This window comes from Aulonocara stuartgranti, assembly GCF_965226115.1.
Source record: "Aulonocara stuartgranti genome assembly, chromosome: 18".
In the NCBI taxonomy this organism is placed as follows: Eukaryota; Metazoa; Chordata; class Actinopteri; order Cichliformes; family Cichlidae; genus Aulonocara; species Aulonocara stuartgranti.
Window position 1 is genome coordinate 15248398 of NC_138954.1, and position 22185 is coordinate 15270582.

The window sequence follows — 22185 nt, forward strand, 5'->3', positions numbered from 1 at the left end:
TATCTAAAAGCACAATAATAACACAGTTACCTGAGTCAACTTAGAGTAATATAGTCAACTACATTTATGATACAGGATGTGGAAGAACTTGACAGGAAATGTATATTATAGGAATTTTATGGTATGACATATTGCAAAAAGTCTGCTGCCATATCGTGGGATCTGGAAATGGGAAAGGAGACCAGCACTTTATTGAAATGTATGTAAGCACACATGGAAATCCAGTCTGAACAGTATTGAAACATACGTGGAAATATAATCTATAAGCAAAAATGGTTTGTCCACATCTAAAGGGTTTGAAAGTCAATATTTGGTGTGATGACTCTTCAAAACCTGAACTCTGAGACAAGCTTTCCAGTCATTTCTTTAAGGAGTCTTCAGGAATAGTTCTCCTGGCTTCTTGAATGACAATCAAAGCTGTTTGGATGTTTGCTGCGTTCTGTTCTGTCAAGTTGTTCCCACACTGATTCAATATTGTTGAGACCTGGGCTCTGGGGAGGTCAATCCACGACTGAAGGTGGCCCACTGTATTTTTCTATCCAACTATGCTTTGACTGTATTGGCAGATCCCTGTCATGATAAAAAATTAAGTTGTTACCCATCGGATGGTTTCCATATAGTACTAACATGGTGGAACAAAATCTAACAGTGGCAATGATGGCTGCGCTTCTATTGAGACCATTTCTTCTGTGAACAGTAGGTGGAAAAACTATGGAAGAGGATTAGGGCCACTGGGGAAAAAAAAGGACATGTCTCCCCCTCCCAAATTCTGAGATTAAATTCTGGCTTTTTTCTCAGAATTCCAGAAAAGAAAAGGAAAAAGACGTGCCCAATCTTTTTTTCTCCAGTTGCCCTAATCCTCTTCCATAAAAACTGAAGTCCCAGATGCATTGTTTGCAAAAGCATGTATATGTGTGTGTGTGTGTGTGTGTGTATATCTATATATCTATATAATTCCATTGTATGGGTTAGTAACAGGAGTCCTCTTTATTTTAAAAGTTAATATTATTGAATTACAGCAATTATTGATGATAAAATTGCATCTCATCTTTGATTTAAAACCTGGTTACTATCCCAGGACCACCCCAAACAAAAGCAATACAAAGAAATTACCTTCTCAAATCAAATCAAATCACTTTTATTGTCACATCACATGTGCAGGTACATTGGTACAGCACATGTGAGTGAAATTCTTGTGTGCGAGCTTCACAAGCAACAGAGTTGTGCAAAATACAATAATGTAAACAAGCAAAATACAAGAATGGCTACATCTGAAACTAATAAATATATGTACAATATATAATAGTATATGCATTCCTGGATGTGTATACTAAATATTTTTCTGTGTGTGTGTGTGTGTGTATGTACACACATATTTTACAAATTAAATAGAGTAAGCAATAAATAAAATATATAAAAATATACAGAGTTGAGACATGTTCTCTATTCTCTATTCACATTTTTATTATATTTATATACAGAAGGACACTCTTTAGTCTGCTCTGTTGATTTGCAGCTTGCCTTTGTACAAACTGTACAGCATTTTGTATAACAATGTTCTGGGAAAATGATGAACTGGGCATCTTATCTGCTCGCGACTGTTGGTGAGCAGTTGGTTGAACTCTCGCGAGATGTGAACGTACGGAAATCACACCCGTGTTGAGAGTCGTTCCATGTACGCGGGCACTGAACCCAGGTCGGTCTCCATGTCCATCTCCTTGAGCGGTTACATCAGAGCTGTTAAGTCGTAACTGCAGCTCGACCAGCCGAATGAAACCGCTCTCATCAGTGTGAAGAATGAATCATGGGACAGCGTTACTGTGGAAACGACGGTAACTGCTTTTGTTAACCTGACATATTAACTACAGTTAGCTGACAAAGCTAGCCGGCAGAATATATCCGGGTATAGTAGCTAGATTTGCTGCTTGATAGCTTGTCTCATTGTTCGTGGCCGGTTCAGTGAGCTGGAAGAAAATGGATTACGTGATGCTAACGGCTCACCCTAGCTGATGCAACTTTACTCGGTCATTGTCATTATACAATCAGCTCATTTAAACCCGTTAGTTAGCTGGCTCAGTAATCTCATGCAGCTGAATAGCTAGATTGTTGAGCGTATGCATAACCTTAAATCACTACTGCCACGATGATGCTCCAGGATGGCGCTACACAGCTTCTTTGCCTCACAGCCAGCAGCGGGGTCCCTCTTTTCACAAGAGGAGCCTCCAAACAGCTGCCCTTCTCTGTCATAGGCTCTCTAAATGGTGTTCACATGTTCGGAGGTGGTCAGGGGGTAGTGTTGACCTGCTCTGAGACGCAAGGTGGAGGGAAGGTGGTGTGGAGACTTTTCCAGGACAGTGTGATACTCATCGCTGTGAGTGGAGGTGGAGATGGCGGAGTGGGCAGCAGCAAAGAGGAGGAGGCCCGTCTACAACGCCTCCTGGAGAATGTGTGGGGCTGCATGGTGCTGGTGTTAGGGCTGGATGAGCTGGTTAATGTCCGGAATGTTGAGAGGCTTAAAAGGGAACTCAGGTCCTGCTTCAGTCTTATTGATGAGCTACTGGAGGACAAGCAGGAGGGTATTCTGGGAAACCTTACACATTGTGCTGATTCACTGGTGCCCCCAAATCCTGCTCTTTTTCAGGAGGCAGTGGATGGTTTTGCTCAGGCTGCAGAAAGCGAGTTTGGTTGCCTCGTTGTTCATGGGCGAATCGCTACAGCAACTGAAAAGTGGTGGCGCCTCGCTCCGCAGGAAGTTGTCCTGCTTTCTGCTTTGATACGCTCACACTCAGCCTCTGGATCTGCTTCTTGTGATTACCCAATTTTCCTTCCTCATGGCAGCCCCACTGTAGCCCACCGTCTTCTCCGCTTCCAGCTGCTGCCCGGAGCAGACGTATGTGTGCTGTGCGGTCCAACCCCATCCCTGCATGGAGCTGAGACTGGGCTGGTGGGTCGTTTCTGGTCTCCTTTGGTCGAGACCCTGAGAGAGTGCCTGGCTGTTGGAGAACGCTGCCTACCAGGGTCTGTATCCGTTCGGCCTGATGTGCTGGCACTTCTTCTCATCAACCGTGAAACACGTCGCGCAGTCTCCTGTGTACGGACTTCCAATTACCATTACGATGATCCATTACTCTCCAGAGCCCGCTGCTGGGAGCTGCTGAAACTCTTTTATATCTTCAGCACATCACGGTACTTCACCCAGGAAGAGCCTTTATGTGTCTCCACAGAAGAAAAGGCTCAAAGAAGCAACACTGAAGACTTTCCTCTTGGATTCTCCCACCAGCCCCAACAATGTTATCTAGTTACAGAGGAATGCAAAAGCTATGGACTTCAAACACCACAGCACCAGCTGTTTCTGCTCATCTTACCATCTGTGCCCACGTTTGCACTGCGTACACTGGCTACACAGACTCTGTCTGATATAGTAGCAGCCACAGGGTTCTAATTGAATTTGCTGTTTAATACCTTTTTTTTTTTAAATCACAGGTGAATATCTATAACATTAATGTGAATTTACATTTTCTTTACTGATTTACGCAAGCATATTATATGCTCACACACAAATCTCACATCATAAAGATAAGCTACTATTTTTGTAAAGACAGTTATTAACTGTGCACTGGTAAAATCTATGGTAGAAACAATGAAACACTACTCAAGCTCTTACAGTTTCTACTACGCTGCCTCTAATGCTGGCAAAATATAAAAACACATTGAAATGTTACACCAAAGTGCTTTGAGTTTTGTTTTGCATCACTGTTTTACAACTGCCCTGCCTCTCTATAAGCTGGTTATTACGTTAGAGGGCAGCACTGTTACAATGTGTATTAAAATATACTGGAGAATAATGTGAAGATGTTAAACTGGATTTAAAATTGCCTGCTGTATTTTGTCTAAATATAGTTGGTTAATTTCTCTGGGTCTTGATTTCACTGAGTCAGTCATTCACGTGTTTTCTCATGTTGATGGGTCTGCCCACTACTGGCTGAGAGATTCATTGCAAAACTCAATAGCTGTAGAACAAAAAGTACAACGTCTAAACCACTTCCTAAATGAAACTAAATGTTTTCAATATTATTTAAGTCAGTCAAAGCTGAGTAATCAAAGTGGTCAAAACTGAACGTTTCCACCTCAGCATTCTTTGAATCAGCTGCTATTTTTGTGCAGTAACTTTAGTGTATTTAATAAAGCCTTGCACCGAGAGTATGAACGTTTTGAGTTACAAGCCCTCGAAGTATATGTCTGGGGCCCAAATGTGGCTGAGGAGACACAAGTACAGGAACTAGCTACATGAAATTTTGAAGTCTGAAAAGTACATTTAAGCTGTGTTTTAAAAACTGCAACCAGATCAATTTTATATCCAGCTGTACAACAGAAAGTACAACCTCAAAACCACTTCCTAAATGAAACAAAATGTTGTCAGTAGTATTGGAGTCTGTCAAAGCTAAGTCCTAAAGTTTAAATTAAATTACAGGCCCTCGAAGTATATGTTTGAGGCCCAAATGTTGCAGAGGAGACACAGAAATGTTGAAGTCTGAAAAGTACATGTAATCTGTGTTTTAAAAATTGCAACCAGTCCAATTTTATATCCACTCAAGTCTTGTTTGTGTGCAGAATGTATAGTTTCGGTAGCAAGACTGCACCAGTTTTATTGTCCATTATATAAAGTCACAGAAACAAGAACTAGCTACACTTTTTATTTGAGCTCAAATGTGTGTTTAAGATCATTTCTGTCTTCCAGCATGAAGAAATAATTAGAGTATAAAATGCTGAGAAAATTAAGCATTTCGAAAGTCCATAACCATAAAAATGTTCATAGTATGAGGGTAAAACTTTGCAGGGTTTCATTAAATATGCTTAAGTATTTATGTATTATAACCCAGCTAGTAGCAGGTGTAGAAAAATTTTCACATTTCTAGAAAGCCGTGAGACAACTTACATGCAAGGGGGGGAAAAAGATCATCTTTGCGTTACAAAAAAATTATTTTACAGGACTTGATGGTGTAATAACAGCTGTGATTACTGATGAAACACCATTGCTGAATGAGCACTTCTGGTGGTGATGAATAAATGACAGTGTTTTTGCATTTCTCTACAACTGCAGCGATAAATTGAGGAACCCAATTGCACTCTCACGTTTCAGTGTGAAGACTCAGCTTTACTGAAAATCACTGAGGATCAGTAGCATGTAAGTGCTTTCTAGTCCTCGCTTCTCATCAGATGCACTGCACTCCATACTCATTCTGCATTTAGTAGAAGTTGCTGTGAGCCAGGAGACACAATCCTAGACAAAGACCACCCCATTCTGAAGTACCAGTGTTACCAGGCCAGACCTTATTCCTTATGTTTGACCCTTACTCCCAATGGCCTGGAAACACTGCTGAGCATGAGAAACGGTAATGCCTCCTTCTAATCCAGGAACAGTGTACGTTTTGTGCAGATTTTTACATAAACTGCAGCGTGGTTCGGCTTATTCCTGTGGTACAAGGAAATGGAGATTTCTCACATTCTTTTGCATTAATCCACGGGGATTGGGACGTGAGTGAAGTTTAACAAAGCTGCAGTCCACGCAGGAGGGGCTTTGATAACTATTTAGTTCACTTCTGTCTCCACCCAGGCCGCGTGGGCATCTCGGGACAAAGAGAAAAGCGCGGTGAAGTTAACAGTCAGCAGCCGATTAGCTTATTTTCCGGCGTGGAGCAGTTTAGCCCGAGTAACCGGAGAACCGTCGCTGATTGACAGCATCACGGAGCGGCGGGTAACGGAGGAGAGCGGGTGGGATATAGATGGTTACACAAAAAGGGGAGGGGTACGCTCGCTGGCGGCCGTGTTGTTAAATATGCACCGCCTAAGAAAAAAGTCCCAGTGAAAACTTTGTGTAGACACAGTCGTATTTTGTCACCACCCTCAGATTTTGACGCAATATTTATTTTTTTTGGTCGAAACCTCCTTTTAACTTCAGCGCGTGCTAAAGGTTCGACTGTGCACGCGCGGAGTCGTTTTTAGGATCCCGGCGGTCACTCCTCTTGCTCAACTTTATTTTCACTCCTCTTTCTCCGGTGAAGCAACCGGCGCGGTACAGCTCGCTGTGCCCGCAGAAGTGTTTTCTAAAGTCGCTCGGCTGTTTTGAAAGAGTCTGGTAACATGTCAGCCGCTCGGATGCAGGTGCTCTCCTCCAGAAACGTCCGGCTTTTAAGCCGCGGGCGGAACGAGGTGTTTGCCGGTAGAAGCGGAGCGCAGCGGCCCGGCGGAGACCCCAGGACCCGCTCACTGACTTGTCCCCCTCTGTCATCCTCCTCTTCTCCCGGCAGAGCCCTATCGAGTTTGAGTGCGACGCGGCGTGGACTTCCCAAAGAGAAAATGTCCGAGAATGGGATCATGTCCCGGGCCAAGGTGCTGACCATCGACACCATGAACCCCACGGTGAAGAAGGTGGAGTACGCCGTGCGGGGACCCATCGTACAGCGCGCCGTGGAGCTAGAGAGGGAGCTCTCAGAGGTTTGTACAAGGGCGCCTAGAGTCCTACTTGAACACTACTTTGTGTCTCACTAGACAATAAAGACTAACTTCTGATGTGGCCATGTAAGATGAATGTATTGTGTGTGTGGGTGTATGTGTGCTACTTTGAAAGTTATTGCAAAGCTGTGAACCAATCAAATGCCACTCACCTCTCGTGCCTATTTTAATCTCATGGGACTTTAAATGTTACTTTGTTCTCAAGTCCTACAAAATGATAGATATGATTCCGTGAAAGAGTTTCAGTGTGTCAACAAGTTAGTGTATGTACTTACTTGGCTTGAATTGAAGATCAGCAGGTTAACTAGTGTTCTAATGTCTACGCACAAACTACTGTTGCCAAATAAAAGTCTTTGTTTACATTTGGTTAACTCCTCTACACGCCCTTATCAAAGTCCGTCAGAAGGCTACGTTTTGTCTCTCTGTGATGCACCTGGTTAATTTCTAACTTGTTTTTCAGCTGGTCTTATTGACTCCTTGTTTCTAAACGATGACTGCTTATGTAAAAATACAAACTGACCTCACAGCGAAAGTCCATAGTCTAATTTTTTCTGCATTCCAGCAAAAACTGTTGTCATTATGGTGAATTGAATTACTAAGAGAGATTTGCTCTCTTCTCCTAAAAATGAACTCTCAGCTCTTATATAACCACATTGAAATTAAGTAAATAATAGAAAAGTTTCTTTGCACTTTATTGGCACCAAATAAGAACCTGTTGCTAATTTCTCACTCTCTCTCTCTGCTCTGCTCAATCCCTTCTTCACAAGCTGTCTATGGTGATGTGGCAACCAGCTGTTAGTGTGCTGAGTGCAGTCTGGTGTGAAAACTGTCCTCTCTTGAGTGGTTTGCTTAGTTAAAGGATGAGTATGCGAGCGGGTTCTCGCTCAGGTCAAATGCACGGTAACATCGGGCAACAGGGTCTCTAATGACGGTGGTAGCCCTTTACCCAGATGGTTCAATTACTCCAAACATATTATGTTCTGTTTACTTTGACTGATGCTCATCCACAGATGAGCACTCTCTCTACATATGGGATTTTCTTCTCAGCTACAACAGTTATATCAGGTGCTAATTGATGTTTAGGTGCTCAAAAAGCAGACACAATTGTAGCTGGATTCAGTTGGTAGAAGCACAGTTAAGGTTTAAAGGTACAGGAGAATTTTCACAAGTGAAACAACTTTTTACAGCTGTTGGTAAACTGTAATAAAGTTTACTACTAACTAAAACTAGTTCTCTAATTGCATACTGTTGCACAGCCAGAAGGGAGAAATGTATCTCAGTTAGGCTTACTCTCAGCTTCTCCATTTTTTCTGAAGCACTCACCAAATGATGCCAATTATGCTTGGAATTGTTCGTAGTTATTGCAGCACGCCTTACTCTTTTGTGGACAGCTGCTTGTTCAAACAGGTTTGGTTAGTCTTAGATCACTTTGGGAAACGAGTCAGAAAAATATTCTCTCTTTTGTCTGGGCATTAACCTCCTAAGACCCGAACTCTCCCACGGCATGCATTTTTGATTTCTCTTTGATATTTGGGCATATTGGGGCTCAATGAATGTAAAATCAAAGAATTACCTGATTTTTTTTTTGATTTTTTTTACCTGATTTTTGTTTCTAAGAAAAATGAGAGCCACATATGAGGATATTCATTTAAAATTTCGGTAGAACAGTAGCAGTATAATGTCCTCGTAAGTGGATATCAGGCCCTTGTAGAGCAATGTTGAGTATTTTGGTCTAAATAACCCAAAATGTGATGTCCACATATGTGGACGCCAGGTCCTAGGAGGTTAAGCATGTACGCGCACACAAGAAGGCACGCTGTGTCCCCTGTTCTGTAAATTTTGTTTGCTTTTTGGATGAGGACCAGTATTGCATTGTGCCTTCTAGCATATACAAAGTATGTGTTGTTCAAAGAGCACAGAAACAAGACAAACTGCAACAACCTACTGTACCAGTATGCATATGCAGTGATAAATATCACACTGTCGTTGTTGTTTAGTTTTAATGAGCGGCTATCTGATAGTGAATGGGGCTGTTTGAATGAGCTGCCAGATATTTTAATTCTGCTGGAGCACTGTTAGCTGAACAAACCAAAGAAACAGACTCATAAGAGTGCAAAGTGAATTTTTATAACAGACTTTTTGCTGCAAAATCGAAACTGTTGAAAGCCCCTCAGTAGAAAGAAACACTGCCTCTCCTGCTGGACCTTCAGTATTGTTTTTTTTCTCCTGTTTTATAAGTGATGAACAAAAAGCACAGGCCAGGAGCAGAGGTCAGCCTTTTTTTTCTAAAAGATCAACATCATGAATGGATGCTTCTTTGACCCAGGGGTGTTATGCACACTGTCTAATGTTATTGGCTCAGCCTGAGAGACGCCTCTTGTGTGTGACCAATGGGAGAGCGAGGGAATCATGTTTCCTAAAATCTGAACTGGACTGGACAAAGCAAATGTGTTGTTTGGATTTCTGCAGGGTGTCAGCGTGTAGTTTCACTGGTGGATTTTCTGCACTGTCACACTGTGTCTTAACATCTGGTGTTAGCAGCATGTGTTTACGTGCATGTTTCTCTGTGTGGTTCACTGTATTGCTGTTTATCCTCCGTCAGAGGTCTCAGCTGGTCAGGAGATTATCTTTCAGACCTTGGAGTATTATATTATTTGCCTGGGAGACCATAAACAAATAGCTCTTATATAGATAATATTCATGGCTAATTATTTCAAACATTTAGCTTACTGTTGCTTCATGTAATCCATGCTGTTTTTATTTTTAAAGGTTGCACAAAAGAGATTGAAAGCTTTTTGTGTAATGTTAGTCTGTTTGTTTCACAAGGTTAATAGAAGTGATGTGATAAGCTGGTTTGCTCAGGTAGAAACTGTGTCTGCACATTTGACCTCCATCAAAGCTGTTCTAGACTCACTAAACTACTTTTCCAAGTGGTCTGCGTCTCCTCCTGAATAAACACAGCTTACACAAATGCTGTGCATGCATATCTGTCTTATCTGGAGTTTATATTTTACTTAAATGACCGGGTTCGTAGAATTTAATCATAAGCCTTGAGACTTTGTTTTATTAACTGTCTGTAAGAGTTTTGTTTTTTTGCTCCTTTTTTGAGGGGGTGGGGTGGGGGTCGTTATTTGTTTACATCAGCTTTTGTTGCTTATCAGCCATGCCTTTCTTTGGCTTTGTTGATGCATTACTGAACAAACAAACGACCCCCCCAACTTCCACCCAGAAAACTTGCTGACTGAAAAAAAATTAGAAAGAATTTGCATTTTTCTATAAAGCTGCTAAAACTTTCCCCAGTGTTTTTGTTCAGGATAATATCTGGGACATGACATTCAGTAAAGCAAACTAGGGATGCACAAATTGTGAATTTCTGGGTCGATTACTATTTTGCAGATAACCAGTGCTGATTTGACATTTAGAACAGCCAATAAATGTAAAAAGCGAAGAAAAAAACACAATGTTCAACCATGAGTGTTGATGTTGCATGTTTGACACTGTAGCTTCCCTGTTGTGGTGGAGGGAGGAGTCAGCTGATATACTGAAATATCAGATTTCTAACTCTCCACATATCACATCGGTCCTTAAAAATCGTCAGTCAGACTCTCGTACCTTCATTGTTTTCTGTTTTCTTCTTTTCTATTTTAGTTCTTTCTCTGACTGTCTTTCCACATTTAGCTAGCAGTAAACTGATATGACTCAGCAGATACAAATTAAAGTCACTGCCATGTGTAAATATCATACTATTTGTTGATAGGTGATTATCAATCATATCAGTGTCTGCCAACATGTTACTGGATCCCTAAAGCAACTTTTTAATTTTTCTGCATAACTTGCAGCTGCATAAAGTCTCATGTCCAGTAAACCAGTGTGGGGTCCGTGTGTATGGAACAGTTATGTATGTGTTTAAAAGAGTGCAGGCATAGTGTTAAGGTTATTTAGGTGCAGCTGATGGTCTTTGTCTATTTTTAAAAGCTTTTTGATGTATCAAAGTAGTTGTTGTTGTGTACAAAATGTATAGTTAAACTGCTGCTAATTGTGTTTATGTTTGACAGGGAATGAAGAAGCCCTTTGCAGAGGTCATTAAGGCCAACATTGGTGACGCGCACGCTATGGGCCAGCAGCCAATCACTTTCTTCCGACAGGTCTGCTCCTAAACCCTTCCCTTTACTTCTATCTAAATATAACAACTCTTTTCATGTTTGTTAATGTACTTCACACTAACGCTGACTCTTCATATACGTCATTGTCAGTGTGCCCGTTTTATGTAGTAATGCATGCAGATAATACACCCTTATGCTTACTCAATCTTGTTGTTTAAAGGTCCTGGCGCTCTGCTCCTACCCTGAACTGCTGAGTGACAGCACATTCCCAGAGGATGCTAAAAGTAGAGCATGCCGCATTCTGCAGTCTTGTGGCGGGAACAGTATGGGTGTGTATGAGGTCTAGGGGTTTTTTGTGTTAGTAATTATCACCCTTAGTCCTTTCATACACCTACTGAGTGATATATAGCCACTGCGGTGATTCTAGAGCTTGTGTTACTATAGCAGCTTGCATCGTCTCCATATGAATCTCCTTCAGGTTCCTACAGTGCCAGTCAAGGCATAGACTCTGTGCGTCAGGACGTGGCCCGTTACATTGAACGACGGGATGGCGGTGTGGCCTGTGACCCAGATAACATTTATCTCACCACAGGAGCCAGCGACGGCATTGTGGTACTGTGATTTATGTCTCCATTTTAGTTTTAATTATGCACATTTGTCTTGTAGCAACAGTGAAGGAAGTAGCTCGATTTTGATTTTGAACACTGAACTACAAAAACAGGCTTGTGAAATTAAAGCCTCAGCAGTGAGCCTGCTTTTAAAGGATGCATTGTACATGCAACAATTAGCAGGGAAATAAATACGTGTGAGAACAAATCTATTGAATGTCAGCCAATCAAAGAAAGGCTGAAACTGGATCACTGATGCATGAGCATTTTGGCTAGCTAGATGGGTATTACCTTCTCATGACCCCTTTCATGGGTTGTCTGGGCTGTTTAACTCTTTTGTTCTCCAAGAGAAATGACCTAAAACGATAGCATCTCTATCTGGCAGTAATGTTAGCTGGGTTTTTACTCAAATATAATATTTATTTTTCGTAGAATGCTCACAAAGAACTAATTTCTTGTGCATTTTTGTCGTACGTGTATATATTTGTTATATATTGCATTCAGGTTAAGCAAGATGCAGCCAAACTACTACGTAATTCGAAAATCTGATTATATGTACCGGTACATGCAGATGAGGGCACAATTATTAGCCCCAAAGTTTTTGTCAAAAATTTTCCAAGTGCTTTTTTAACAGAGCATGAGGTTTTAACATAGCATTTTTAAACATCCTAGTTTCTCTTAGAAAGCTTAAATTATTTCTATTTGCACACAATAACCTAATTATTTTTAGAAAACAACATCATAACCCTGCGGGGCCAGTGGGCAACGTGCAGATGTAGGTTTGCAAGAATTCGAGAACAAGGTAACATAGGAGTTTGAAATTGATACCATAGAGGTATCTGTAAAAGTTTAAGACTAATTTGAATCTCAGTGACTTCATCGTAAAGGTCAGAGGTCAAGTTTTTTGAAAAACTTGTAAATGCAATAAAGAACAAAGCAACGTAGGATTTTGAAATTGATACCAAAGGTGCATCTACTAGGAGGATGAGAGTTAGCACTGGCAGCCACCAGTATTTAAAAAAAAAAGAAGTAATTTTCATAGTGCAGTCAGCATTATAACTGAAGCATCACAAATCTTTTCCGACCTGTTCTTCAGACAATGCTGAAGCTGCTGGTGTGTGGCGAAGGTACAACCCGTACCGGTGTTATGATACCCATACCTCAGTATCCCCTGTATTCAGCTGCACTGGCCGAACTGGGCGCTGTGCAGATCAACTATTTCCTTAATGAGGAAAAGTGCTGGAGCCTGGACATCACTGAGCTGCAGCGTGCTGTAAATGAGGCCAGGCAGTACTGCAACCCCCGAGCCTTATGCATCATCAACCCTGGAAACCCCACAGGTAAGTTCTTATTCCTTCCTATTGCATATGTCAAAGTCAATTAATCAAGTAGTTATTATAGAGAATTATCAGAATTATCATCATTTAATCTAGTTATGTGATTAATTTGTGCATCCTTGTTGTTTTAGCATTACATTTGCATCTTTTTTGTTGTATTCACATATATATATATATATATATATATATATATATATATATATATATATATATATATATATACACTGAACAAAAATATAAACGCAACACCTTTGTTACTGCTCCCATTCCCCATGGGATGGACGTAGAGACCTAAAATTCATTCCAGATACACAATATAACCATCCCTCCCAAACAGTGGTCACAAATCAGTCCAAATGTGTGGTAGTGGGCACATCTGCTATATTGAGATAATCCATCCCACCTCACAGGTGTGCCACATCAGGATGCTGATCTGACATCAGGAGTAGTGCACAGGTGTACCTCAGACTGCCCACAACAAAAGGCCACCCTGGAATGTGCAGTTTTGTCTCACAGCAAAATGCCACAGATGCCACAAGCAATGAGGGAGCGTGCAATTGGCATGCTGACAGCAGGAATGTCAACCAGATCTGTCGCCCGTGCATTGAATGTTCATTTCTCAACCATAAGCCGTCTCCACAGGCGTTTCAGAGAATATGGCAGCACATCCAACCGGCCTCACAACCGCAGACCTCGTGTAACCACACCAGCCCAGGACCTCCACATCCAGCAGGTTCACCTCCAAGATCGTCTGAGACCAGCCACCCAGACAGCTGCTGGAACAATTGGTTTGCACAACCAAACAATTTCTGCACAAACTGTCAGAAATCGTCTCAGGGACGCTCAACTGCATGCCCGTCGTCCTCATCGGGGTCTTGACCTGACTCCAGCTCGTCGCCGTAACAGACTTGTGTGGGCAAATGCTCACATTCGATGGCGTCTGGCATGTTGGAGAGGTGTGCGCTTCACGGATGAATCATGGTTCACATTGTTCAGGGCAGATGGCAGCTGAGAATGTCCCAGTTCTTGCATGGCCAGCATACTCACTGGACATGTCACCCATTGAGCATGTTCGGGATGTGCTTGACCGGCGTATACGACAGCGTGTACCAGTTCCCACGAATATCCAACAACCTCGCACAGCCATTGAAGTGGAGTGGACCAACATTCCACAGGCCACAATTGACAATCTGATAGACTCCATGCGACGATGTGTTGCACTGCATGAGGCAAATGGTGGTCACACCAGATACTGACCGGTTCTGGGTCCCCAGACCCCCAATAGCGCAAAAAAGTGCACATTCCAGGGTGGCCTTTTGTTGTGGGCAGTCTGAGGTACACCTGTGCACTATTCATGATGTCAGATCAGCATCCTGATGTGGCACACCTGTGAGGTGGGATGGATTATCTCAATATAGCAGATGTGCCCACTACCACACATTTGGACTGATTTGTGACCACTGTTTGGGAGGGATGGTTATATTGTGTATCTGGAATGAATTTTAGGTCTCTACGTCCATCCCATGGGAAATGGGAGCAGTAACAAAGGTGTTGCGTTTATATTTTTGTTCAGTGTATATATATATATATATATATATATACACTGAACAAAAAAAAAAAAAAATATATATATATATATATATATATATATATATATATATATATATATCCTAATAGACAAGCTAAACTATGGAACGCCAGGACTGCCATAATGAATTAATTAAATACACCATTAAATAATTAATTAAATGTGGCAATAATTAATTAAAATTGGAATTAATTAATTAAATAAATAGTTATGACACATGTAATTAATTAATTATTGACACATTTAATTAATTATTTATGTATTTCACATTTTAATTAATTATTGACACATTTAATTAATTAATTATTGACACATTTAATTATTGACACATTTAATTAATTAATTATTGACACATTAAATTAATTATTTATGTATTTCACATTTTAATTAATTATTGACACATTTAATTAATTATTGACACATTTAATTAATTATTTAATGATATATTTATTTATTTCATTTTGGCAGTCCTGACGCCTGGCTCTCATCATGAAATAATTTTATCTGTCAGCCTCACCCATCAAACTCAGGGGGCGGGGTTAACGCTGATCGAGTCAAAACCATTGCTTTGGCCTGGTGGCCATTGTTTCTAGCACACAACAACCGGCATGTGGAAGCTAACAGAACTGAGCTTTGAAAAACCCTGTTTGTGTGTTACCAAATACCGTTTTAATATTTTTTTAGCCGAGAATGTAGTGGTTTAATCTTCATGTGTCTGGTCGGTTTGTCAAGATACAGCCTCTTTGCAAAAGTGTTTCGATGATTTCGGAGATGTCTGCCCAGTCTCACGGCAAAGCGTGGGATAGACCCGCTCGCCTCGCAAGCAATCCCACCGACAAAGCGCAGGCCCCGGTACACAGCTGTAGTAACCCCCGCTGACTTCTTTTACTGAGGTTATATTTATCGATGTTTTATTTCCTGATGTTCTTATGTGTCCTACGTGTTTCAGTCGCCAATTCTGAATTATAACTAACATTAAAAACATGTTTAAGGAGGAGAGAGAGCAAATAAATCTGTTTAACATCTGATCTTTGGGTTTTTGTTCAGTAATCAGCGTGACCTGTGTATAAACACATAAAAGAGATAACGTTGGTGTTTCCGTCATGTAGTAACTGCTGGCTTTAACTGTACAAAGGTTGTTCGACACTATGAAACACATACAGACTTCATGATGTTCGGCTAATATTTTTATTGTGAATATTAATCATGCTGACCTCGCTCTGTACACCACGCAGCGAGGTCAGCATATCCACGATATCCTCAGCTCCATGAGTTAACACAAAGTTTCCCAGCTGACTATCTAACTGCCAACTATTCCAGAGACGTGAAAATATACAGCATAAAGAAAAGTGTAAGAGACTCAGCAGCAGATTAGAATAACAGTTATACATTTAATAAATCACCAAATGAATCCAAGAAACGAGCAAACCTGTTCCGACAATTTGAATTTGTATTCCCTCAGCTGCAGACTCGCTGCTGTTTAAATGTTTGAAAAGGAAGATTAGATATAAAAAACGTCAAACATAGACTCAGTCTGCCTTCACATTTGATATGAGGCCAGCACGTATAGTGGCCTCAGCAGGCTATTACTGAAATACACGTGCTATATCATAAACTATGATATAAACAGGGAGGTCCTATTAACATGTTTAGTTTTAAAGGACACCTTCCTGCCTTTAGTCTCATTCATGAGCAGTATTAGTTTTCTTCTAACATCCAGAAGTCTGCACAATGTGTTTCATAGTTTGTAACAAGCCTTTGACAGGTAAACATAACATGACCGAAAAAGCAAAAAAAAAGAAAAAAAAAGAGAGAGAGTGTTGACATAAGAAGAGAAAATTCTCTCAATTATGGAGACAGACAAATGGTTCATTTATGTTTGATGTGTGTTTATTCCTCCCTAAATATCGTCGGTGAAGTTCGCCATGCATGTCAGATTTTCCTGCGCATTTTTATACCTCTGCCAACAGAGAGAGAAAAAAAATCACATTCTAACAGACAGCTGGTGCTTAGAATACAGTTGAATAACTATTAAAAAACAGATAATATTTAGATGATAGTTCAGTCTAACACATGTGCCAGTGAACCATTAAACGTCTGTGAAACTATGCAGTTATGAAACGTAACTTTAACCTCAGCCAAACCGATTTGCTCAGTTGTAAATAAAACAGCGAAGTAAACGTGACCCGACAGACAGAACCTGAGTGAATGAAGTCCAGCGTTTAACCACTGAGAGCTAAAACTCAGCTGAGGTTTGAAAGCTGTGTGCCGGTGATTGGACATCAGCCGCTGATAAAGCTGTTCGCCTATAAAGTGCTCTGTAAGGAAACGAGCTCCAGCAGCTCTGCGCTCGGGGAAAACACTATATTTACTTATCTTGTGCAGAAAAATGCGCTGACATTGCGTTATATCGAGCACCGGCTGCCCAGTTAAACTGTGACTATCACCAGGTAACTAGGCGTGAATTAGCAGCAGGTGTTAAACAGCTGACAGATGAGGAGGAGGATGCATGCAGGTAAACTGAGGGTCTGCTGAGCTGATCGCTGGTTTCGTGAGAAAAATGTCAGCTCGTTCTTTATGTTACAGAAGCACAGAGACACAAGACCAGGCGGAAAGAGACGATCGTTCGGTGAAAATGAGAATCTGCGAATGCAACATGTGGAACACGGAGAGTGGAATATGTAAACAAACCGGTTAACGTAACCCCCTCGGTGCACTCTGCATGCTAACTGTTAGCAGAGCTAGTGAAATCTCTGAAAACATCTGAGCACTTTTGCAAACATGTTCTATGTTGACAACCTGACCAGACATACGGCGCGACATTCGCGGCTAAAACACTGTTAAAAGTGTAGCTGGTGACAGAAAAACGGGGTATTTTAAAACTACACCACCACCATTGCTGCTTGTGATTTGATCTGCATTCTGGGATAACTGGCTGCCCCAAGTCTACACAAGCAATCGATTTTCTAGGATCGACCTGTTTTGACTTACTTTGCACGGCAACCAATCAAATGTTAGAGAAGCTGCATGGGCAGCGTTAACCCCGCCCCCTGAGTTTGATGGGTGAGGCTGACAGATAAAATTATTTCATGACGAGAGCCAGGCGTCAGGACTGCCAAAATGAAATAAATAAATATATCATTAAATAATTAATTAAATGTGTCAATAATTAATTAATTACATGTGTCAATAATTAATTAAAATGTGAAATACATAAATGATTAATTAAATGTGTCAATAATTAATTAATTACATGTGTCATAACTATTTATTTAATTAATTAATTCCAATTTTAATTAATTATTTAATGGTGTATTTAATTAATTCATTATGGCAGTCCTGGCGTTCCATACTAACCAGGCCCAACACACATTTCCATGTATTTTGGATGAGCCACTAGATGGCAGCAAAGCTAAAGTCACTGCCCTATCATGAGCCTCTTAATTTTTACAGGTCAGGTTCAGAGCAGACAGTGCATTGAGGATGTAATTCGATTCGCTGCAAAGGAATGTCTCTTTCTCATGGCTGATGAGGTAATCTCTCTGAATGTCTTAAGACATCTGTCTGATGTATAATCTTCTTCACCTTGTTAATATCTATCCTATTGTCCTCATCTCCCAGGTGTACCAGGATAATGTGTATGCTGAGGGATGCCAGTTCCACTCTTTTAAGAAGGTCCTGTTTGAGATGGGGCCCGAGTACGCACAAACAGTGGAACTGGCGTCTTTCCACTCAACCTCTAAGTGTTACATGGGAGAGTAAGTTGTTTTTTTTCCCCTCTTATTTGTGCTGGGGATAAAATAGCTATGAAAAAATAGTTATTTGAAGGGGAGGTTTTACAACAATTAGCTCCTATAGCTAATTGAAGCTATATATTGAAGTAAGGCTGCAATATATAGCTTGCGTTTCTCTCTTTCTTTGTGTTTTGTGTTTGCTGTAATTCTCACATTATAATCTGCCTTGTAGGTGCGGTTTTCGTGGGGGCTACATGGAAATCATCAACATGGACGATGAAGTGAAGGACCAGCTCACCAAGCTGCTGTCAGTTCGTCTGTGCCCTCCTGTTCCTGGTCAGGCTCTAATGGACCTGGTGGTTAACCCTCCACAGCCTGGGGAACCTTCTTATGGCAGCTTTATCAAGGTACACAGTCTACCATCATGGGCTGTATATAAATAAAATGATGACACTGAAGCTTAAATATCATAAACCTACATTCTTTATCACAGCTAGCAAGCAGTGACCCCTGTGGTTGCATAAAAGCTGTCAATGATCCGTAAACTCTCTTCTAATGATGACTTACAGCCCCAGTCACTAGTTTGAAGTCCTTTTGAATACAAACTATTGATTATGGATTTTACTTAACTTGCTGACATACCAGAATACGTTAACCTCTAGACATCCAGCCCATCGAGGGTTAAGCGAGGGTTTCGCTAAAAAGGTAAATTTTCAAAAGACAAACTTCCTGTTAGTGCCGTCAGGTAGGGCTGCATGAACACAAAAAATCAGCAGGGTACAGCTTCCACTTTCTTCTACTTCCCTGAGATGTCCATTTCTTACTGTGTTTATTAGGTGCACTTTTTTGGCCAGCTGTAGTGCGATTGCATTGGTGGTTTCAGTGCGCTTCTGTGAGGCGGATGGCGGCGCTGGCATGCTGTACAGCTTCGCTTTTATCAACATCTGAGCTGATGTTGGATGATTGACGTTAGAAACCACTGCACTGCTTTTCTTGGCCTTCATGCATTCATCATTACTGCACTTTGCGGTGTCTTTTCAGGCGGCTGAATAAGTTAGTTGTATTGCTGTTCATTACAGACACACAGCACTCTTTGCAAATGATTTCTTTTTGGAAGTATTTTCAAATAACGGCTAATGATCGGCTTTCAGGGACAAGCCGTTCATCTTCTGCTCTGCCAGACATTTTGTTCTATATCTGTTTTTAACACAGTGTCACTCGTCCAGATTAATCCAGGTAAATTCATGCCTTGCGATGGAGGGAACACCTGTGATTGGCTCATGCAAGCACGCCATCAGGAGCTGATTTATGGACCACTTGATTTTTGTTTGCTTTGCATTTTAAATATCGCTCAGTCATAATCATTTTATTGTTTTGCAGCCCTACCTTCACGTATCACTGTAGTTCATCCAGAAGAACACAAAAGATGTTTCATGGTTTGCTTATAACAAAGCTTAAAATCAAAAGCTCTTGAGCTCAGCATTATCCTGCTCATGTTGTTTACTTCTGGTCATGTGTGATGTAAATCTAAGCAGTAAACTGTTCAAGTGCACCTCAAAGTCATTTAGGCAGGGATGAGATAAAAACCCTTTGCTGAATTTGAAACTTTTTTTTGGAGCTTACAGCACAGAGGATTGCAACATGCAGATAAAGTACTCCAATCAAGTGAATCCCAGCATCATAAATGTATATATGTTGGATCTAATGTTGCCCCCGCCCCAATATCTCTTTCCCACATCCAGGAACGCACAGCCACATTAAGTGCCTTAGCAGAAAAGGCCAAACTTACAGAGCAAGTTCTCAACACGGTCCAAGGCATCAGCTGCAACCCTGTGCAGGGTGCTATGTACTCCTTTCCTCGCATAACCATCCCTGAAAAGGCTGTCAAAGAGGCCACGGTCAGTCCTGAACCTTCTTTTATAAATAATTCACCATTTCTGTTTCAGGGTGATGACATTGGGGATGATCGTGGCTCAAGAGTTGGGAGTTCGCCTTGTAATCGGAAGGTTGCCGGTTCGAGCCCCGGCTTGGACAGTCTCGGTCGTTGTGTCCTTGGGCAAGACACTTCACCCGTTGCCTACTGGTGGTGGTCAGAGGGCCCGGTGGCGCCAGTGTCCGGCAGCCTCGCCTCTGTCAGTGCGCCCCAGGGCAGCTGTGGCTACAATGTAGCTTGCCATCACCAGTGTGTGAATGTGTGTGTGAATGGGTGGATGACTGGATATGTAAAGCGCTTTGGGGTCCTTAGGGACTAGAAAAGCGCTATATAAATACAGGCCATTTACCATTGGTCACAAGCAACAAAAGAAGAGAGACATTGCAGTTATGCAAGAATTTCTATAGAACATTCTCTCTAATCTCCAATCGCTCATGTTTGCAGTTCTGCTATTATTGTTTTAAAAATGTCTCTCTGTGACCTTCACGGCCTTAACTGCACTCATGTCACACTACACACAAGCCACATTAGGAATGACCATTAAATACAACATGCAGACCGGTGGTGGATGTGCAACGTGCCAAAGAAGCTGAGCTCGTTGCCAACCTTGCTGTCTTAGAAGAACAAATGATTTCCAATGGCTCAGGGTTTCAGTTCTGTCCCACGGGCAATTGTTCTGTAGGAATTTCACGGAGAGCGGATGAATCAAAGCACCGAGAATCTGATCAGCCTTAGAGAGGGTAACGTCACATTGACCCACTGACATGTGGTCAGCTCCTGTGACTGACCACAAAGGAGTAGCATTATCCCAAAAACACACACATACCTGCATTATCACAGATCTGCTGTTAATCCTCTTTAACTTGCCTTGTGGCCTGAGATTTAAAAAAAACAACCCAAAAAATATCTTTTTAGAAAACACAACTTTAACGTTGTCCAAAAGTCACAGACAGCGTTTCTTTTTTGTTTTTTTATGTCATATATCTTCTATCAGCTGTTCATTATCAGATAAATTAAAATTCACTAAATAAATTAAAATCATATGGATTTTTTTCCTTTCAAAATTCAAACATCATGTTTTCTTTTTAGTTGTATTTTGTACCTGAGGGTCACCATAGTGAAGACATTTAAAATATCTTAAACTTCTCATCCAACCTCAAGTCATGTTGTACAGCTTAATGTGGTACTTTATTTTATTTTATTGTGGTATTTGTTTTATTGAGCTTTTTCTGTTGTAATTTGTTCCAGTTGAGCTTTTAATTGATTTGTTTTGTTTATTTGAACTGAAAATACTATTTACTGTTATTTAAGTTAAATTAAGCATATATCCTCACAGTTTTCTGTTATAAGTATAGCTTTTAGTTAAAGAGCCCCATGCCACCAAATTATCAAGATTTGTACATATAATATTTCCTTTCCTCTCTCTCAGGAAACGGGACAGCAGCCAGACATGTTTTATTGCATGAAGATGTTGGAGGAAACGGGAATCTGCCTCGTACCTGGCAGTGGCTTTGGCCAAAAAGATGGGACCTACCATTTCAGGTACACAGCAAATGTGCAACCTACAGTCAGAAAATCAAGATATTCAGTTATTCAGTAGGTGCACTTTTATAAAACAACAATCACCTTCATAAATGTTGGTTTTAGTGCAGTCCTGTTGCTTTAGAGTGGCTTTGAACAAGTGGCTCAAAACATTTTTTATGTCATTTTTTTAAAAATATCTTAAATATTATCCCTGTCAGAACCTCTAAATTAATTCTTCTGGGATTCTGGAAGTCCAAAGAACTCTCAGCTGGGCCATCTGCTGTTTTCTACATCACTATGGTTAATTTGTGTTTTCATTTTCTTTGCTCCTCTTGCCCAGAATGACCATCTTGCCACCGACCGACAAGCTGAAGATCCTCCTCAATAAAGTCAAAGAGTTCCACCAGAGATTCACCCAGCAATATTCTTAAATTCCCGCATTTTTCCCGCTCCATTCACAAAAGGAGGAGCTGGCCAAACACAACAAAAAGTATCAGCCGACCAGAATTTTATCTGTTAATATTAAGTGCCTTCTCTGCAGTGGCTCTGGTAGTCTCTGTGATGACGCACTCCAACCTCTATAGCTGTCACATTTGGACATTTGCAGAATTTTGTCTTTAGGCGCTGTTTGTGCCAAAAAAAAAAAAAAAAGAAGAGGTACAAAATTAAATTAAATCAGAGACCTGTGTCCTTTTCTTTTTTTTGGTGCAACATGGCTTAATCTATTATCTGTGTCGTTTTTAAAAGATGTATATACTCCAGGTCTGTAACTTTCGTTTTGCTAAATGGCTTGACTCTGCGTCTTGAGTTATAAAGAAGGTGCAACGAAGAATGAAGAAAAGAGT

General features: G+C 40.9%; 2 protein-coding genes across 6 annotated transcripts; both read left to right on the forward strand.

Annotated features, from left to right (window-relative positions):
* The first annotated feature begins 1635 nt into the window (after nt 1–1635).
* Nucleotides 1636–21994, forward strand: gpt (glutamic--pyruvic transaminase). Of its 5 annotated transcripts, XM_082513873.1 has the most exons (13): nt 1636–1832; nt 5102–5185; nt 6309–6495; nt 10569–10658; nt 10837–10945; nt 11095–11228; nt 12321–12564; nt 17603–17682; nt 17771–17907; nt 18116–18290; nt 19626–19781; nt 21246–21358; nt 21681–21994. In XM_082513873.1, the coding sequence occupies exons 3-13, from the start codon at nt 6358–6360 to the stop codon at nt 21769–21771; spliced, it is 1467 nt and encodes a 488-aa protein (XP_082369999.1). In that variant the 5' UTR covers nt 1636–1832; nt 5102–5185; nt 6309–6357; the 3' UTR covers nt 21772–21994. The 5 variants fall into 5 exon arrangements, with proteins under 5 accessions (XP_082369999.1, XP_082369998.1, XP_082369997.1 ...); XM_082513872.1 differs by lacking the exon at nt 5102–5185; XM_082513871.1 differs by lacking the exons at nt 1636–1832; nt 5102–5185 and adding an exon at nt 5317–5393.
* Nucleotides 1839–3918, forward strand: fuz (fuzzy planar cell polarity protein). Its single transcript, XM_082513875.1, has one exon. The coding sequence runs from the start codon at nt 2144–2146 to the stop codon at nt 3440–3442; it is 1299 nt and encodes a 432-aa protein (XP_082370001.1). The 5' UTR covers nt 1839–2143; the 3' UTR covers nt 3443–3918.
* Nucleotides 21995–22185: the final 191 nt, after the last annotated feature.